This window comes from Acanthopagrus latus, chromosome 14, assembly GCF_904848185.1.
Source record: "Acanthopagrus latus isolate v.2019 chromosome 14, fAcaLat1.1, whole genome shotgun sequence".
Lineage (NCBI taxonomy): Eukaryota > Metazoa > Chordata > Actinopteri > Spariformes > Sparidae > Acanthopagrus > Acanthopagrus latus.
The window spans coordinates 14,383,958-14,403,250 of NC_051052.1; the positions used below are offsets into that span (position 1 = coordinate 14,383,958).

Genomic DNA, 19,293 nt, shown 5'->3' on the forward strand with positions numbered 1-19,293 from the left:
TCGCACATTAACATATCTGAGAACATAAAGGGCTCCGATATGCAATCCCATAACTGTCAGCTGATAAAAAAGCACAAACGTGTAAGATATTATTAATGGTATGAGTCATCTGGAGGCCTTGACAGATGTCTTATCTGTGTTTTTTTGAATATTTCATGTTGGAAACTTCACTTGAAATTAGATATATGTCATTCTTGAATCACTCTTTAATGTTATTGTTGGTCTTTGGACCAACTGTGTATGGATACAGATGCACACGCTCACTTATTCTTGGCCTGGAAAATCCCTGAAAGTGTTTTTCATACTTTCCATGAGGAGAGGTGTGATGTGACTTCATGCAGCATACATGAGCTTCCACTGGAGCCCCAGATACTTGACCCACAAACAATACCCACAACTCTGTGCCCTTCAAAAATGACAGTCACGAACGAAACACCAAAGTAAAAGCACCACTGACCCCTCCAATCCCTCCCAGTTTTAAATCTTTAAGCAATCAAAGCCACATTTTAGTCGAGTTAGTCCCCTTTAAAACACATCCTCATCCTGCTGCTGATGTCTTCTGATCACCTGTCAGAGGCGGCGCATGCGCGGTGAGGAGGAGAGGTCTGTGGAGGACGTGCGTCGAGTTAACCAGCGTTACGGAAGTTGAGCGAGTTTGTGTTCAATATAAAATATTTTAAATGTCATATGGAAGAGTAAAAACACAGTAAAGACAAGTGAATACTTGTAGACGTATTTTCCACTCATCTTTTATGCTTATTAACGTAATATTTAGTTTTAAAGCCAATGTGAGCGAATAAGAAATGTGTAATGTAGTTGAGGCAAAGACCTGAAAATCCATATTAAAACCCGTTAATTGGGATTTTATTTTGTAAAACCAACCGGAAGCCACCTTCTGTGGCGGTGAGCGGTAGTAACACAGAGACCACCCCCCCCCCCCCCCCATCACGGAGAACTGTGCTAACTGTGGTGTGCAGCTGCAGAGATGCGCGACACGGAAAAACAAGGAGAAACGATGGAGACGGAGATGGAGAGACATCACGGCGGAGGAAAATAGAGAATACATCGTCTGAGATGCTCCGAGACACCGAGGGACGCCGTCTTCTCTGCGCTCTCTGGACATAAAAGAACCGCGGACGGTGGGGGGGCTCGGATCCGCGCATTGATCCCGAATTCGGGGGTGGCGGGGGGGGACGGGAGGGGTCGATCATGGGGAACGAAGCGAGCCTGGAAGGAGGCGAAGGGCCGCTGTCGGGGCTGCCAGAGGGGCTGGCACCTGACGGGAAGGGCGGCTTCGTACGGGTGCCCGAAGGGACTCCGGTCAACCTGGCCGAGCTGAGCGAGGAGCAGCGGAGGCAGCTCGCCGCGGTGATGTCAAGGGCGCAAGGCAGGCAGCCCGGAGGCGCAGCGGCTGCACGAAGGCAGGGCTTCTTCTTCTTCTTCTTCTTCTCCTTCCTCTACTTCTTCTTCAGCGTTTTCATGCATTTAAAATACCAACATCATCATCAATCCAAGCAGGCAGACAGACAGGCTGGCAGGCTTGGCAGGGTGGAGATACGTGAGAGAGGATGTGTTGTGTTTGTGTTGAAGATGCTGTTAACGCCCATTTCTTAATCCTCCCGACCGCACAGAGAAACGAGTCACCATCCTCAGGAGCTCACCGTCATGGATCATCATTAACATCTGATGATGTGCATCACACCCTCTCTCTCTCGTCTAAACACAGCTCTTACATGGGCACCTTAAATGTATGACCAGCTGATTTGGATGTGTGTGTTGTTGTGTGAGGACGCACAATCTGCCAATTAACTGCATGTGATCTCTTCGATTTAACATCTGGAAATTAGTCTGATTTGGGGGGATTGTTCGACTCTGCGTGAGATCACAGCGTCAGAGACACACCTCCAGTATTTGTGCGAAATTTTCGAAGTGCCTGCTGGGTAAAAAAAAAACAAAAAACTGTCGTGCCCAGTGTTTTTTTTTTCCTTTCTCTTCATGAGCGACGCCTTTGACACCTCCGCTCTACAAATCATCCCTTTTTAATCAGCTGTCTCCCTCTAATTTATCCAATTTGACTGTATTCTCTAAAAAAAAAGGTCTGTGTTGCAGATATTCTCTGATAATAACAAACCATACGCTCCATAGTCATACTAAAAAAACAACCCCATGGATGTAATGATGAAATAAATGCCATGTGTGGTGCTGTTAATTGGCTCTAATTTGAGAAGGGGGGGATTGTTATTTATATCTGAGCTGGAGATGGGGGGGAGGGGTGCATCAATATTAATATGGCTATAAATAGAACAGCAGCCTTAATGTCATCACTCCTGCTGCTTTTTCTGATTCTTCCCAAATGTAAAAGTGGGGTTTTTTTTTCATCATCTGAGAGTCTCCGGATGAGCCTGATCGCTGTCCATGGGTCTGAAAACACACTGCTGCTGCTGCTGCTGCTGTCCGTGGTGCTGAAATACTGACACACACACACACACACACACACACACACACACACACGCTGCAGTGGATTGCTCCTACTTGTAACGTGTGCTTGGCTCCCTCAACCCCGCAAAATCATGCGTTACTCAGTGTGCATTGTAGAAAAAACGAACAAACAAAAAAAACAATCAAATGCTGTACTCGTTAAACTTTACTGCCTGGGAATGTAATTTATCTGAGACATAAAGGCAGAAGAGGAAACATTATCCATGCATTTCTCTGGGGATTGGTGTGTGTGTGTGTGTAGGTTGTGTGTGTGTTGCTCAGCCTGAGCTAACAAAGCTGTCTCGGCTTACCCCCGTGGAGCCGAGCGTTTCCCTCTCTATCTCAGTGATCTACACTCCGCGTCATTCAGCGGCATTCACTTTCCTGTCAGCTCCACCCGAGGGCCCGCTGGCTACACATTTTGTGCTCGCTGATGTGTTGAAAAATGGCCCAGTGATCACAAAGAGACAGCGCTCTGGCCTTAATCTGTATTATTAGCAGAAAGCTACGGTAAAGGCAGAGGGGTCAGCAAATAGGCTAAGTGATAGTGTTCAAGATGGAAAAACAGCAAAGAGAGCTATTAAGGTTACAGTCTGCATTGTTTTTAATGTCAGTTGATCACAGCTAGACAAATCCCAAGAACTACACATTCAGGGATAAAGTAGAAAGTATATGTTAGAACAGTCTGTAACTCTTGTTAACAATCATGTCTGTGGTTTTTATGTTGGCGCTGGTTCAGCTGTGGGTTGGTGAGGACCTTCGTAAGATTTTCTCACACAAATGAACAACAGCAATAAAAAGCAGTGCTAACAAAAAATGTCTCTTTTTCTCTGTTTCTCCTTCCAGACCGTCAGAATCTGATGCCCAGCAGCGTCCCCAGCAGGTAGGGGCCTCCAGGGGCCCTACAGGTCTCAGTAAGAGCCGCACTGTAGACGCGTTCAACCAGGGTCCACCAGGCAGGCCCACGCCGGGCCGCAGCCCCTCGTCTCTTAGCCTTTTTGAAAACCGATTCCGGCAGGAGCCAAAAGACCCAGAGACTAAGTCGTCCGGCATGTTCGGCTCCAGCTTCCTCAGCGGGGCCAACCCGCTCAGCGCCGTGTCATCTATGACCTCCTCTGTGTCTTCGTCCATATCCTCCATAGGCGACAATGTCACCGTGCCCAAGTTTGGACTGTTTGGTGATGAAGAGGATGGAGATGCACCTGAGACCAAGCAGGGAGGAAAGCCACCAGGCAAGGGCCCCCAGCAAGGGCCCGGTCCAAAGGGACCCCAGCAGGGAGGACCACAAAAACAGGGTCAGGGCCCTCCAGGACAGGGTCCAAAGCCAGGACAAGGACCCCCCGGGCAGGGACCCAGGCAAGGTCAGGGACCACCAGGCCAAGGAGCTAAACCAGGCCAGGGTCCACCTGGTCAAGGACCCCCAGGGCAGGGACCCAGGCAAGGTCAGGGACCACCAGGCCAGGGGCCTAAACCAGGCCAGGGTCCCCCTGGTCAAGGACCCCCTGGGCAGGGACCCAGGCAAGGTCAGGGACCACCAGGCCAGGGGCCTAAACCAGGCCAGGGTCCCCCTGGTCAAGGACCGCCTGGGCAGGGACCCAGGCAAGGTCAGGGACCTCCAGGCCAGGGGCCTAAACCAGGCCAGGGTCCCCCTGGCCAAGGACCCCCTGGGCAGGCCCCCAGGCAAGGTCAAGGACCACCAGGTCCAGGTGCCAAACAGGGTGGGCCTCCCCAACAAGGACCTGGGAAGCCTGGACCCAAACAGCAAGGGCCACCAGGCCATGGGGCTCATCCTGGAGAGCCAGCTAAAAGTGGAGGGCCTCCTGGTCAGCAGGGGGCTGGGAAGCCTGGAGGTGGACTCTGTCCACTGTGTAAGACCACCCAGCTGAACACTGGATCTAAGGACCCGCCTAATTATAATAACTGCACGGAGTGTAAGAACCAGGTCTGCAGCCTGTGTGGGTTCAGCCCCCCAGACTCAGCGGTAAGACAGTGATCACTTTCTCTTTTCTTCTCTTTTCAAAGTTTGAAACAAGGCCCCAGTAAGGTTGTGTGATGACCATTGTGTATTTGTCAGTTTTCAGTCTGCTGTTTACTGACATGTATGTACTGATACAGGAGACAGTTCATGTTACTGATGGTAGAGGCTGGGAAATATCAAAATGTCCAGGCAGATTGCTTAATCCACTCGAAAATTTAATCAACAAAGCTGATTTGTTTGATGATGAGAGAGAACGTTCTGATGAGGAATTGAAGTTAGATAAAATAATGAGAAATGAAAATTAAGACCAAATGATTAGTTAAGATGCACACTGTATTGAATCCAGCACTGGCCCGTCAGCAGCATATTGTGCTCTCCGTGCCTGGTGAAGGGAGTGTATCTTATAAGAGTGGCACACGATTTGAGGAACAGAGGGACCATATGGACCCAGGGAATGTTGATCAAGGTGACTCATGTCATGGCCACAGGAAGATACTGTGCCAGCCCGCGAGGACACTCCGTCACACATGGACAGTAGATGCTGGTGGGCCATGACTACAGCACAGCACAGTGACTGGGTCCTTCTGCTTGGGCTTTTTCCTTGGGTTTTGTTACTGTGCAGTCGGGGTCAGTTATTTAGCAGATCAGTCCAAGAGGATTTTGTTTGGTCTTACATTCAGAATAACATCTATAGAGCTGAAGTGTTGTTTGCAGTCACAGTGTACTAGGTTAATGTTTCAGGTTGGTTGAATTGTCCATATCGCTGTTTGGATTACATATACAAAAAGAGCCAATACACACAAAAAAACACACATTGTCCTGGTGTAGATAGTGATCAATTTGTCAACATTGGCCCTTTTAACTAGTGTGGTTTGCACACAGTGGAAACCAAGGAGATATCCTGTACACCAAACAAACAGCACTGCCGTGGAGTCAAGCTTTTTCGGAACAGGTGTTGAGATATATTGTACAGTCAGAACAGACAATGAGACGTGTACAATACCGGGGCTGGGTGAAATGGCATTAGAATAATATCCTCAATCTGTTGAAATTTCCTCAAAAGCACCTCATAATTGCTACGACTGGAGGTTACAATGACTAAATACCTTGATATCAAAACTGAAACTTGTCGGAATTACGTGACATTGGTAGATTACGCAATGAGATTCTTGATAAACAGTTGTCACTAATGTGGATATAATGACTAAGCAGGTGAAGTCAAATATTAAAACAGGTAGAACAGTCCTGTACAATCAGGAAATTACATCACTTTTCTGTAATGCAGCCTGTAAAACTAATGGAAAAGAGAAAATCAACACTTGTGTCAATCTTGATATAATAATCTCCAAAAATCCAAGCCGATATGTAGTCTCAAATCATATCCATATATATTGCCCAGCCAAGGTCCCATCAGTATTAATACACGAGTAGTGTCATCCTTTCTGCAAACAGTCAGGTTAAAGGGTGATGCCACCAGTTTTACACATTAAAATGTATGTTTACAGGATATGGGGAGAACTACTGAATATGTGTAGCATAAAGTAGTATAAAGCCTTTTGTGGCTCCAGAGGAAAGCAGAGGAATATAGTTGGATAAATTGCCTCCAAGAAGTCACGCTGTGGCTATGTTGCATTGTGGCTAATGTTGCCTAGGCAGTCCACTTGTTTAGCATTGTGCTCCTGTAACGCTGTTGGTCAAGTGATCCAAATCGATGCAACAGAACCAGAGATATCACCCTTTTTTAGTCCATGCACTTCCTTTTCAAAAGCTGATGCCTACATTACCCATGATGCACCTTAACTACTGAGTGATATCACTGGAGACAACATGTAGCCTCCTCTGGAGCCACAAAAGGCTTTATACCCATAAACACAGATAATGTGTTTATTTAGCTGAATTCAAACAAACGTGTAGAAATAACAGACTGATTATGGCAATATAATTAGAAAGAAACATTTAATATAAATAAGTAATAATAATAATTATCGTGTGAATATAAACATCCAGTGCTGTTTTTTCATGTGGTGATTATGTTACTGTTGCCAAATTTGAATTCTCTCATGTCATAAGAGGCAATTTGCTCGGGAAAATGGGATTCAGCGTCATTTGAAACACTAATTAATGGACATGTCTCTGAATTTGTCTTTTCTTTATGCTAAACAGAAAGAAAACAGTTATTTTGGGGGTTTAATTGGTTCTGCTTGCCTGTGTACATACTGTAACTACACATGCCGTTAACGTCTGTGCTCAGAACATTGGAGAGATATGTTCCAGTCAGATCTAACCCATCTTCTGTTGCCTGCACAGGGTAAAGAATGGCTGTGTCTGAACTGCCAGATGCAGCGAGCGATGGGAGGTATGGATCCCCCTGGCATGACAAAACCCAAACAAGGTTCAGCCCCACCCTCGCCCCAGAGACAGGCACCTGGCAAGCCTGGCAAGCTACTGATAAAGCAGCAGAGTACCAGCGACCAAGGGCTGACGCCTCCAACCACACCAAGGCAGAAATCCCCGGGTGTTAGCTCCCCTGGACCGCTCTCCCCAGGCTCCTCAATGGGAGGCTCCCCCAAAATTGACCCCAAGACAGGACGCCCCATTCAGGCGAAGTCCAGTCCCCAGGCATCTCCGGCTAAAGCCAAACAGGAGTCCAGCTTCTTTGGCGGGTTGGGAGGTATCAGTCTGGGAGGCTTAACAGAAACGGCCAAGCCTTCACAAGCTGCTGAGTCCGTTACGGGGAAACTATTCGGCGGGTTCGGCGGTTTGATGGAATCGTCAAAGCCTCAAGCTCAGGCCGCGCCAAAGCAGGAGGAGTCAGTGGCTGGGAAGTTGTTTGGAGGTTTCGGAGGGTTGACAGAATCAGCAAAACCTCCTGCTGCTGCCTCTCAGATGTTCAGCTTTGGTTCGTCACTCTTGAGCTCAGCTACTAATATCGTTACCGGAGAGGACGATAAGGCTTCTCCACCAGGGTCGCCGCCAGACTCCCCTGCTGACTCCGGGCCAGGTTCCCCTCCGGACTCAGGTCCCGGCTCGCCACCTGACTCCCCCTTCTCTGCTCCTGGGTCTCCTCCTGATTCGGACTCTGCTCCTGACACCCCGCCGGCTAGGTCCAGGAAACCCCTTAGAACCATTTCCGTGGAGAAGGAAGAGAAGGCCCCGGCAGCCAAACCTGCACCTGCACCTGCACCTGCCGCAGCATCAGCAGCCAAGGAAAGCTGCCCTCTCTGTAATGTGGACCTAAACGTTGGATCAGCAGACACGCCCAACTACAGCCTTTGCACCGAGTGCAAGAAGAAAGTGTGTAATCTGTGTGGATTTAATCCGACTCCCCACCTAGGAGAGGTAAGAAACATTATTGGAACTACAGTTGTTTCCCCCCCCCCCCCCCACACACACACACACACAGCTTCCTGTGCTTTCAACACACTGCACCTACCAGTAATTTATGCATTCTGTCGCTTATAAATAGAACGCAAACATCCTCTAGATGTTTCATTCAAATAGGTCACTGTACAGATACCATCAGGAGTTCTCAGCCTTGTGTTTTTCCCCACTAGCATCTTGCAAATTACTCTGAAAAGAGGACAGAACGGGTTCTTTTAACCCGTACAGACACTGTGATGACATCTGCACATGTTTGACCACTGACTGAATGGATGTGGTAAATTACAGTGCATTTTAAAATGCTGGTTTCATTAGTATCATGCCTTCTTTAGCGGAGAGGGCAGCCAGAAATGTGAAGATGAGTTGGGTTGTTTAAATGGACGTCTCATCACCAAAGAGCACTTCGAACAATTGACACTTGACTCTGAAACTTAACACTCGTGTGTGTATGGTACAGTACGTGTCTTCTTGTGCGTGTACCCTGTTTACAGAATGCATACATTTGTTTCATATTGACAAACTTCTTTCATCGGATTATTCTATCATTTACATGAATCTCGATTGTTTGCCTGTGTGTGTGTGTGTGTGTTTGTCAGCCCGAGAGCGCGTCCATTCATTGTCTACGCTCGCCTGGCGATGACGTGGAAACCAAACACTTTTGGCCTGCTTCTCTCCCGAGGTGTGGGGACTGGTTTTCTGGTGTTACCGCAGTGTTTTTGTCTCATAAGACTGTGCTGAGTTCCACAGAGCAGATGGCACTCTATGGTGTAGCGTCGGTATATTACAGGAAAAGAGGCCAAAAAGTGCTCACGGTTGAGTGGTTTGTCAGCATGCAGGCACAACATACTCACATATGCTTCACCAACCTAATATTCCATGTGAAGTGGTGTCCTAGTTATTGTCTATATGCTCATAATCGTCTCTGTCGTAGCCTAACTAAAGGTCACTGATGTAAGATCTTTGACTGTATCCTCTTGACACGGTCATGGGATTCACGGTCACGTGTTTGTCGAGCAGCAGCTCTATCCAGGCTTCACGTGTTAGCTACTTGGTTAGCCGGTGGTTTAAGTGTCTTTGGTAATCTGCTGTGTATTTCTGGCTCTCTGAGGAGACTTCTGTATCCACCAGTGGAACTAAGCTGGGAATGAACTCCGCCTCCACACTGTTTACAGGAAATGCTCTTTTTCCTCTTCTCTTTTTCGTTTGTTTTGTAAAAGTCTGGCCAGAGAGTGTCGTCTTGGCTTGATGAAATATGTATTCTCCTATAATTTCTATAAGTGTGACTCTTGGAGAAAAGACAGTGTCAAAGAGATCTGCCTTGCAAAAATAAAGAAAGGAGCCGTGCAAGTGTGATGACGTCTAGAGGAGGGAAGGGATGACTAACTGCAAAATGGACAGGAAGTTGCTGTAGGTAAAACGACAACAACGTTTACAGCAGCGTTGGAAAGTTAGATGAAAAGTTTGATACCACTGTAATGTCTGTCTGCTAAACGTTAAGCTACATGAGCAGCTGGTTAGCTTAGCATAAAGATTTAAACGAGGGATAAAGAGCTCTTTCTCGGCTTGTAACGCTCACTTTCTTGAGTCACACAAAACCAACCTTAAAGCAGCAGATTGGTGTTTTGTATGTGTTGTACAAACAAGATTTAACATGTTATTTTGTGAGCTGTAGAGGTGCTGGAGGGATTATTTTGGGGCTACCTCCCCATTTTCTAATATTTGGACTAAGCTCAGATCATACATACCTCACAGACAAGGGTGTCACTTTTCCTATCTAATTCTCATACAGAAAGTTAATAAAAACATTGCCCATTATGTCAAACTATTAATCAACTTTTTGACTTTCTGACCTTTTGAGCAGAATATGTATCCTTAACTTTGACAAGTTAGTGAGACTTTTTAACCAGATAGAACTGGATCTGTGGCCCAGATCCAGCCCACACCAGACACGTTCCAGCCCGCATACAGCATGGAATGATGGGACTTGTGTGGTCCACCTCTGGCACTGATTGTAGCTCACACTGGGCAAACAGGAGCGGACCACCTGAGTACCATCATTCCATGTGGTACAATTTTGCTTGTTAGTTTGATCTTTGATGCTCTTATGTTGTTGTGACACTTCATATTGGACAATTTATTAGTCGCTCTGCGATACAATAACACACCTTTCAACATTATCGATGGAACTGTCCCAACTGCTACAAATGGCTTTATAAAACAAGATGGCCGCCATTTGTTTGGAGTCATGTTGGCACCATTAAAGACTCTCTTTAAGTTTTTTTTTTTTTGTATTCTTGTCCCTTTCTGTGGCCCTTGATTGCAGCCACTCGCTGGGATAATGAGGAGCTGAAGTGCACAATCACTTAATTGAGGCCGAGCATGGGGAAAAATGTAATTATGCCGGGCATCCAAGCCACCGATGCTGTAATTGGACATTTGAACGACCATCTTGTCTTAAAGCCAGAATTGTCCTCTCAGTTTAGTTTTTTAAGAATGATGTAGCTAGACGTTGGAGGCTCACGAGGAGGATGACTCATTTTTTACTCATCTGTTACTGACTAATACAATACATAGTCCAACTAATAGTGCAAGGTAAATCTTCAAACTGCAGTGCCTCGTGATGTACGGCTGTAAGAGACACACACACACACACCTTGGCTGCGTCATCTATCCCTGTGCCTCTATCTGTGCCTCGCTTCTGTGTCACTCGCTGTCAGTTCGGCTGTCGGTGGGGGGTTCACTTGCTGACGCATGTGAGTGGGTCAGAGTGTGTAACTTGTTGTTTGTGAATGCTGGACAGTGTGTTTTTATTTGAGCGTGTTCAGTATGATGCAGGCAGCTGCGAATTTACCTATCGTAGGTGTGTTCCGCATCTTTTCTTTGTGAAATCCATCAAAAAGTGGAGAGTGTCTGCTTACCGCTTGTGTCAACACGTGTCCGTGTGTAGGAGTAATCTCTGTTTCCTAAAAGGATTTAAAGGGCAGCAGGAAGTCCGTCATTTTCTTTCAGGACTTGATCCTGGACTCAGGTGTCTAATGACTCACCTTAATGGTTTTTCTCTTCCTTTCACATCACCGCCCTCCATCTTTCTTGTACTCTCTGCTGATTTTTTGTCACCGTTTCTCTGAATCTCTCCATCATTTCCCCTCCCTGCACCCTTTAATCTATATAATAAGGCCTAGAGGAGACTCACTTAATGCCAGTGTTTCGTTTCTTGTGTTGCTTATCCTCCTTTTAAACAAAGCGTCTTCTCCGTGTCACACTCTTCCTCAGCAGTGCTATCCCTTGCCATTTTCTCGCCGTCGCTCCCTTTTTGATGTGGGGAAAGTCTGTTAACGTGTGTCTGCGTCTAGTGCAGCTCAGCGAATGTGCCGCGGCTCAGACTCCATGTCATGTTGCCCTTTATCTGTAATGAGTGCGCTCGGTGGTGGAGTCTTACGTAAAATGGGAGAGGCGCCACTTTGCTAACAAGCACGAAACAAAGAATTCGAGCTAAGGGAGAGGAGGCTGTGAGCTACATGCCGCATCACCTGCAATGTTTTCTTTGTTTTATTTTTATTTTTTTTCACCGAGCTCTGCGGGATAATGAGAGTCACAGCTGTTTATTTTTCCTTGTTTTGAAACTTGATAACAGTATACGGTTCATTGCATAGCCTGCAGCTTAAGATCCAATCATAGATACAGTGATTTAGTTCAGGGTGCACGCTGAGTTGAACTATCGCAAACGTGCACCTCAAATTTAAGTGTACTGAAATGAAAAATGACTAATTGATAATGGTGTTTGATCGAAGGTTTACTGGCATTTGCTTTGCTTTGCTGTAATATATGAAATCCTCTCTCTGCCCTTAATTATTAAAAGCTGTAAGGATGTGGGCACAGGAGGATCCTTGCAGGCTTAGGTCCAAAATGCCTCAGTTATTATTGGCTGGCTGTATTTTTAATTTAAAGAAAAAAAAATCTATAAACACATGGCTGGTGTTGAATGCTGTAGCGTAATAGTCCAAGATTTTGAGAGACAGGTCATTTTGCTGTCAAACCGTCATTCAGGTCAAACACAGACATCGCTTTCACCTCAAAGACTGTAAACAAAGGAAAGTGCTAACCAGCAGCATTCAAAGTTAAAACATAAGCTGTATCCAAAGCAAATTTATTTCATAAAAGATTTCACATGTTGTAAAATGTGCTTATTCGCTGTCTTGGTGAGAGTGATGTGAGAAGATTGGTGCTTTTTTGTGTCTGTATGATAAATATGAAGCTATAGTTTGTAGCTGGTTAGCTTAGGTTAGCATAAAGATGTGGGAACAACAAACGTGGCTCTGTCCAAAGCTAACACAATCCCTCCTACCATCACCACTGAAGGTCACAAACTAATTAACACATCATGTCTTGTTTTAATTTGACAAAGAACTAAGTGTGAAGCCTAGGCTAGGTTTTTAAAAAGTTTTTTCATGTTAAGCTAGGCTACAAACTTAGTTAAGCTACCAAACAAATGCATTTCATTTCTTTCTATCAGACTGTTCATGTTTTAATCACATTGTGGAAACGTGTAACCCCTCAGTGTTAAGAGTTAAGAGTTGCTTTAAGGCAGATTAATCTAGACTTTGTAGACAATGACCAATGCATGGCAGAGGAAGTCTTGGCCTGGATGTGTCTGTTATCCGTTATCCAGATATTGACTGGCTACAGCAGCAGCCACGCAACAGTGGTTAATAGTGAAATTGTCGATGGGTTCTGAGGTTTGTTAAGGTTAGATGTGAATGCAGTGAATGAATGTAAGAAAATGTCCAGCGTCCTCAAAACAAATACTCATTCTGCTGCATGTTTTCGTTGGTAGGCCCAGGTCTTGCGCATCCTCACGTCTGTGGGGCCTGATACACTAACACACACTCACTACATGGTATTTCCTGTGTCTTCCCCTCATTGTTATTCCATGGCCGTGCTCACAGAATCACAATGCCCAACCAGTCTGAACCCTCCTGAGTCTGCACCGGCAGATAAAGGCTTTCTCCGTGGTCATACATACAACACACAAATATGCATGTAGGGTACAGTAGCTTCATCTCTTGGTATCATCTGTCATACATGCACAGTTGTGATATTAATATGTTTAGCTCTTTTTACCATAATTGTGTCTAACTCAGGTTAATGTGTATCTGGCCCATACAGTCCAGTTGCCTCACAGCTTCGCCATCTCTAAGCCCAGGAGGCTGAAACGTACAAAAATAGTTCCAGCCACAAAAGAGCCACAGAGGGGAGAACACAAGCTACTGCAGGGTAGCTCTCTCTCTCTGCGTGTCTCTCTCTCCAGGCTTCTTTTGTGTTCCCCCTTTCATAATTTCCTCCTTTTTAAAAGGGTCTTTTGCCAGCACCAGGCAACCCACAGAGTCCCCCCCCCACCCCCCACGGCCACCTTGGAAGGCTTGAAATGGAGGGTATTTTTAGACATCGAGGTGTTCCTTTTTGTCCGCGATGCTTGGTCTGTCTGCAGGAGTAAAGTGTTTATATAACTTTGGCAGTGTGAATTGCTGATACATAAATAGGAAAATACTTCTTGTATGTTTGTTTGCTGTATTTACCGGCTCCTGGGTCCCGTTCAAGCTATTAGAAGTGGTTTGTCATTGTTTTAGAAGCCACTGTGATTGAAATGAATTGTCCTCAGGCACTGCAAACCTCCTCCTCTTCTCCTTTTTTTTTTTTTTTTTTTTTTACAGCTCGCCCTCCAGGTCCACTCTAGAATGATCTCCAATTATCCCCCTTTCTAATTTACTGGTGCTTGCATGCTTAGTGAGGGCCGCATTTTAGCCACTGAGTCTTTAGTGCCAAGAAAAGGGGGGGGTGGGGGACAAAAGCCAAGACTTGGTGTGTGCCAGCACTGAGCCCTGATGAGACAGAGAGGCAAGAACAGGCAGGCAAAGACACACGGACTCTCGAAAAACACACACATTCTGGCACCGGCCTCATCTAGTTAGCACAGGCTGTTGTGTTTCCATCCTGCTCTCTCTCCACTCGAACCACAAGGTTTACTAGACGGACAGCAGAGTTGCTGATTTGAGTGGAAAAAGTAAGTCGGCTCTCTGGATGGAGTGTCTGACTCTGACTTCCCCAGTTAAAATTGCTATTCAATAGGTGAGGCCAACAGCCGAGCCTGGATTAGGAAATGGCTTCACCTCTCAAAAATAATTTCCGTGCATTAGAAAACCGGAGAGGAAAGTGGATCAGCTATTATCAAGGTTTAAAGTCGTGCTTTTCATCCTTATAGGAGGACGCAGAAAGTGGTGTCTGGAGTGCAGCTGGAAGGTACTTGTTGGATTGACAGGTCCTGGTCACAGTCAAAGATAAATGTAACATTTCTGCATTAAAATGTCTAAAAACGACAATATCTTTGTTAGAGACATATTGATTTATTGAGTTGTGTATTTACATTATCCCAAATCTTGCCAATGATGTTCAATTAAGAGAAATCATAATTGTACTTTAGGTAACCTCACCTAATCCTTTAACTTACGGGAGAGAGTCAGAGAGTGAGGAGGGAAGTTGGTGACGTGGGTTAACAGAATGTGAATAAAGCTTCACTCCCCCGTTGTTCTGGCCCGAGCCATGTCGATAGATCTTCAGCAGCAGTGATGGCTGTTTAACAATGAAGACAACAACTTTCATGATCCCACGCACACCCGTCGGCAGAATAATTGTCTCTGCATTACTGTTGAAACTTATTTTTTACGTCCAATTTTCAGTTTCCTCCTGTCACAACACTGTGCTTAGGTTTAGACACAATTTAACACTTGGTTCGGGTTGAAAGACATCTTGGTTTGCGACATATTGCGTTTTGGTTACCACAAAATGGCTCCATGTCTCCTTAAAATACACCTGGTTGTGTCACCACAAAAACAGCTGGAGATGGTCCATCTTCATGTGAAAAAGAGCGGTCTTTGCTTGCCATGAAAAACAAGCTTATATTGTACCCTCCCAGCCAATCAGTGTGACAATGGTGCCCGGGTTGGACTCAATCTCATTCTGAATCTGTGCGTGACACACTGCAGACCTTGGAGGCATCTGTGGTTTGCAAAAATGTTAACTGCTAATAAATCCCGGTGAGCAGTCTATCACACTATTTAAGTATTTTGTTTTATTTTGATTAGGACACACCTAGCTGCAGATTTTACATTTAATATTTTAAACTTCAGAGCATAAAGTCAGCAAATGAACACATCCATGAGCCAAGCTGAAAAAAACACAGACTTTATATTGTAGAACAGCTGTGAACTGAGAGACAACCATACGGACTAATCAGATGTGAATGCGGAGTAGTAGGTGAGGGAAGGCCCAAAACCGAGGAGAGGAGAGGAGAGACGAGACGAGACGAGAGAATACTGTGACAGAAAGAGGAGACCAGCAGGGGAGTGGAGAGGACGGGGAGGATGTCACAAAGGATATGGGTGCCAGCCCACGCTGCCCTGAGCAGTGTAGACCATGACAACTTGACTATTGTGGTTTGCTTGAGCGCTTGTGACTCACGCCTCTGAGTCACATAAGCAGCACCTATAGGCAGAATTTACTGTCAGGCATAAACATTTGATGAAGCAAGCATTGTAACAATATGCAAGATTTTGTGTGAGTAAAGGAAGCGGCTGAGGCTTGAACGCAGCATAGCAGTGGTTTAATGTGACTGTGTTTGTTTGTATCTCTGTGATCAGTTGGAGGCAGGAAAACTACAAGAAACGATATCAGACACAGCCCAGACATGTTATCATCTCTTTGGAATGGCCAGCGGTTATGTCTGTCTTTATTTTGCTGCTATATGTTTGTCTTTGTTCGTTAGCTATTGGGTAACTTTGTTTGTTAGCCATTTGGTGCTCACTAAGCTAGTGAGCTAACTAAGGCTAGCTAGGGTATTGGCTAATAATCCTATGGGTTTGTCACGCAACCATTATAGCATTGTATGTAATTATTTAGTTGAAAGGTGCAATATGTGAGAATTGTGGGCAAAACTTTGAAAAATGAACTGAAATTTTCAGCAGAATGTGAAGATGAATGGAAAAATTGTGTTGCAGAGATAACAACAGAGGTTAGCATGCTAACCATCTAGCCCCTATCGAGTTTGTACCTCAAGAGGTGATAGTCTCATAGTAACAATACAAACACTCCCCACGGTGCTGTGAGCTCCTAGTCCAGGTAAAGTCAGCTTACGTGTCTGCTAGCTGCACGGTTAACTGAGCTTCATAGCTAACGGCAGCTACCGTTAGCAGCACTTAGTGGTACACACACAGTGGAACACAATATTATTACCATATAAAGTTAATATGACTAATGTGTTTTTATATTAGACAGTGATGACAAAGGGATTTTGAGTCTGAGCCAACATTTTTTTAAAACCAAATATACTTCCTAGCCATTTGCAGACAAATGAAAGGCATCTTAAGATTCCTCTAGTTTGGATGGGGAAGTTGACACATGCAGACAGATTATGATGTGGGCTGTACTGTCGATAAACAAACGCAGACAGAAAATGCCCTGAAACAAATCTCTCTCCTTAATCCTTGGCATGACATATAGGCGACGTCTCACACCTATTTCCAGGCCTACGTCAGATCAGCTCATACTTGTGAAAGCACACATTCTCTCTTTCTTCTGGCACTTCCTCACCCACTAACAGGCAGTTATAAATCCACAAGGGAGCGACACAGCCTGGCACTCTTGTCGAGAGAGCAGGAACATTGAGGCTCTTGTTTGTAATCTGTCAGCTTTGAGTCGAGTGAAAGATCAGTATATAGAATTGGATAATTAACTTTTGTTCAACCTTCATTTACCCAGAGAATCATTGCTCAGGAAGCTTGCTGAGGTTTCCTGCTTCACGCATAATTAGTCACACACTCTCCATCTAGGATCTGACCAAAACAGCCACTGTGCTCTAGTGCTGGTAACAAAGCAGCTGAGGGTTCAAAGAACTTCTCTCCGAGGCTTTTTGACAGCAGTTTTTCAATTCATTCAACTTCCCCTGCTCAGATTTCACTGCTTATTTTGGGATTAAAGCCAGCAATCTCCTGGTCCAAAGCCCAGCTCAGCAACCTTAAGGCTATCACCACTCGCCCAACATTTTGTTTCATGACTCAAACGACAATTACATAAACACATGAGCATGGATCACTTGAAATGCATGCATGCGGCACATTGATCCTGTGATGGGAACATATATAACTGTGGGACATTTATTAGGACAAAGATCTTTTTTGGCTTGCAAAGGAGCTGATGCTGTGATGTTCTGCTCGCAGTCTGGTGCATTATAATTAAGTTGGCCACTCAGCAATGATCACCAATGAGAAAAGGGCAACGACTTCTGGAGTTTGCTTGAGCAGGCTTGCAGAAAAGACACTTATCTTTCGACAGCTTAATTACTGAAGGGAAAACCTGTAAGGTAGTGCTGGAAACATTCAAAAAATGTACTAACGTTATCAGCAGAATGTGAAGAAACAACAGTGTTGCCCTTATATCAAAGAGATGTCTGTTGAAGTTGGTATGCTAACCAGCTAGCTCCAATGTATTCTGTCTTATAATACTACATCAAGACGTGGTACTGAGTTCACTGCTTAGTCTGATAAGTAAACAAAATTACAAAATGTTAAAAAAGAAATTATTTTTACACCAAGTTCCCTTTACTAAACAGAATAATACACTGGTCTTTCTTGCATCAAACTGAGATGAGCTTGGTTGCTCTGCTAACTCATTGTAAAACACACTTAATTCAAACTCAACAGAGACCAAATAAAACCTGCCTGCTGTGTCTTCTTTACCCGAGAGTTGTAGTCCTGGTCGGCACTGCTGTAAATCGCCTCCATACTTTATCCTTTGTCTTCAAAGTGAATTCTCGCTGTATCTTACACGTTTGGGAAGGACATTTCTACATAATGAGGATTTTATTGTATTTACCTGACTTCAAATGGTCTTTAATGCAGTAAGGTTTCTTTACCGCTACATACTTATTGTAAAGTCATGCAGGTTGAGCATGGCTATCTCTTTCCCCTGTTTTCAGGAGGTAGCAGAGCTGGTCATTATGCCACTGTAAGTGTAAGCGACATCAAATACGTTCCCCATCTTTATTGTATCATTTAAAGGACTTTCCTGGCATCCATCATGATCTGCAGCTTTTCCTGACTTGATTAGCAGATTTAAAGGGTGATAATTTTAAGCTTGTTGGCAGGAGCTGGTGTTGAGTCACCTCCGTTGACCGTTAAGCTTCTTCGCTTCTACTGCGTCATCCTTTCCCCCTTTACATCCTGTTTATTTATTGTCCCTGCTTCTGTTTTGTTCTTCTCTTATTTCCCTCTCTGCCTCATACACATTATCACCTTTTTTTCTCTCACGTGTCCTCACATTCCCTCTACCTGCCTCATTCTCCATCCTCTCATCTGTCTTCATCCATCTGTCCCATCCTCCTCCAGATCCTCTTGTTCCACCACTCTCAATGCCAGGCTTTATCTATATTTAGATTGGTAAAACCCTCATAGGATCCCTTGTCTTAATCAAAGAGCTGCACCGACCTTCACAACAATAAATGTACACGGAGATGGCTATAGCCAATCTTGTCACAAGATCTGGTTCCTGTCTGCGGTTTTCAGTCAGTCTTCTTTCTGTGCCCTTGGAAGAAGTTTGAAAAGGATGCCAAGTTGGAAATGGAAACACTCAATCTGCCCCTATTCATTCACTTATAATCTTGTACTTGTTTGAGAAGTGTTATGTGGGAAGGGAGAGCAGGTTGTCATTTCCTTCCAAGGTATTTTGTGCTTTTCATCTCAGTGTACGTAAGTCATCAACACCGTCACAAGCTCATCTCTGTGGGTGTCGTTGTGTGTCAACTTCTCGGTATCCATACACATGTGATGCTAAGAAACGTCCTTGTAAGATGGCAATGTGAGTGAGTGACTCCTCTGCTTTTATGAATCATCCCTGCTGCTGTTCACTCAGTGCTTGTCACGGCAGAAAGACAGAAATACACTGAGGCATGTCGCATTTATTTGAAAGTTTGCAGCAGGAAAGATTATTTAAAAATACACCTGTCTCCTTAGTGTTAATTACAAGTCTAGGCTGCAAGAGAGGGAGTTTATGACTCCCTGTGCACTCGATCCATAAATTTGGGATGGGTATGGTAGTGCAGGTGAGAAATCTACCCTGACGGCAAAAGAAGACAGTTCAAAAGAGGAAAATCCTAAGTAGGCTGATAACAAGGGTTTGGCGATGTTTACCAAATTGGTATGACTACATCTATGAATGATAAAATCATTGTTGGTGGGAATGGGGGGAAGGGGGAGAGAGAAACACATTAACAGCCACCTGCAGAAAAGAAACACAGATGCCAACGATGAATCCAAATGTCTTGGGTTTTGCCTAACTGGAGCAGCAACAAACTTTTCTTTTCTTCTTCCATTTTCTCCCACATGTCAAAATATGTGAGAAAAGTCTTG

At 44.8% G+C, this 19,293-nt stretch overlaps 1 protein-coding gene across 1 annotated transcript in view; it reads left to right on the forward strand.

Moving 5' to 3' along the window:
• Nucleotides 1-955: 955 nt before the first annotated feature.
• pcloa (piccolo presynaptic cytomatrix protein a) overlaps nt 956-19,293 on the forward strand; it is a 63,188-nt gene continuing 44,850 nt past the window's right edge. The window contains exons 1-3 of the mRNA XM_037121218.1: nt 956-1,421; nt 3,325-4,459; nt 6,764-7,795. Coding sequence (XP_036977113.1) covers nt 1,210-1,421; nt 3,325-4,459; nt 6,764-7,795 — 2,379 coding nt within the window. The 5' untranslated portion in view covers nt 956-1,209. The remainder of the gene's footprint in view (nt 1,422-3,324; nt 4,460-6,763; nt 7,796-19,293) is intronic.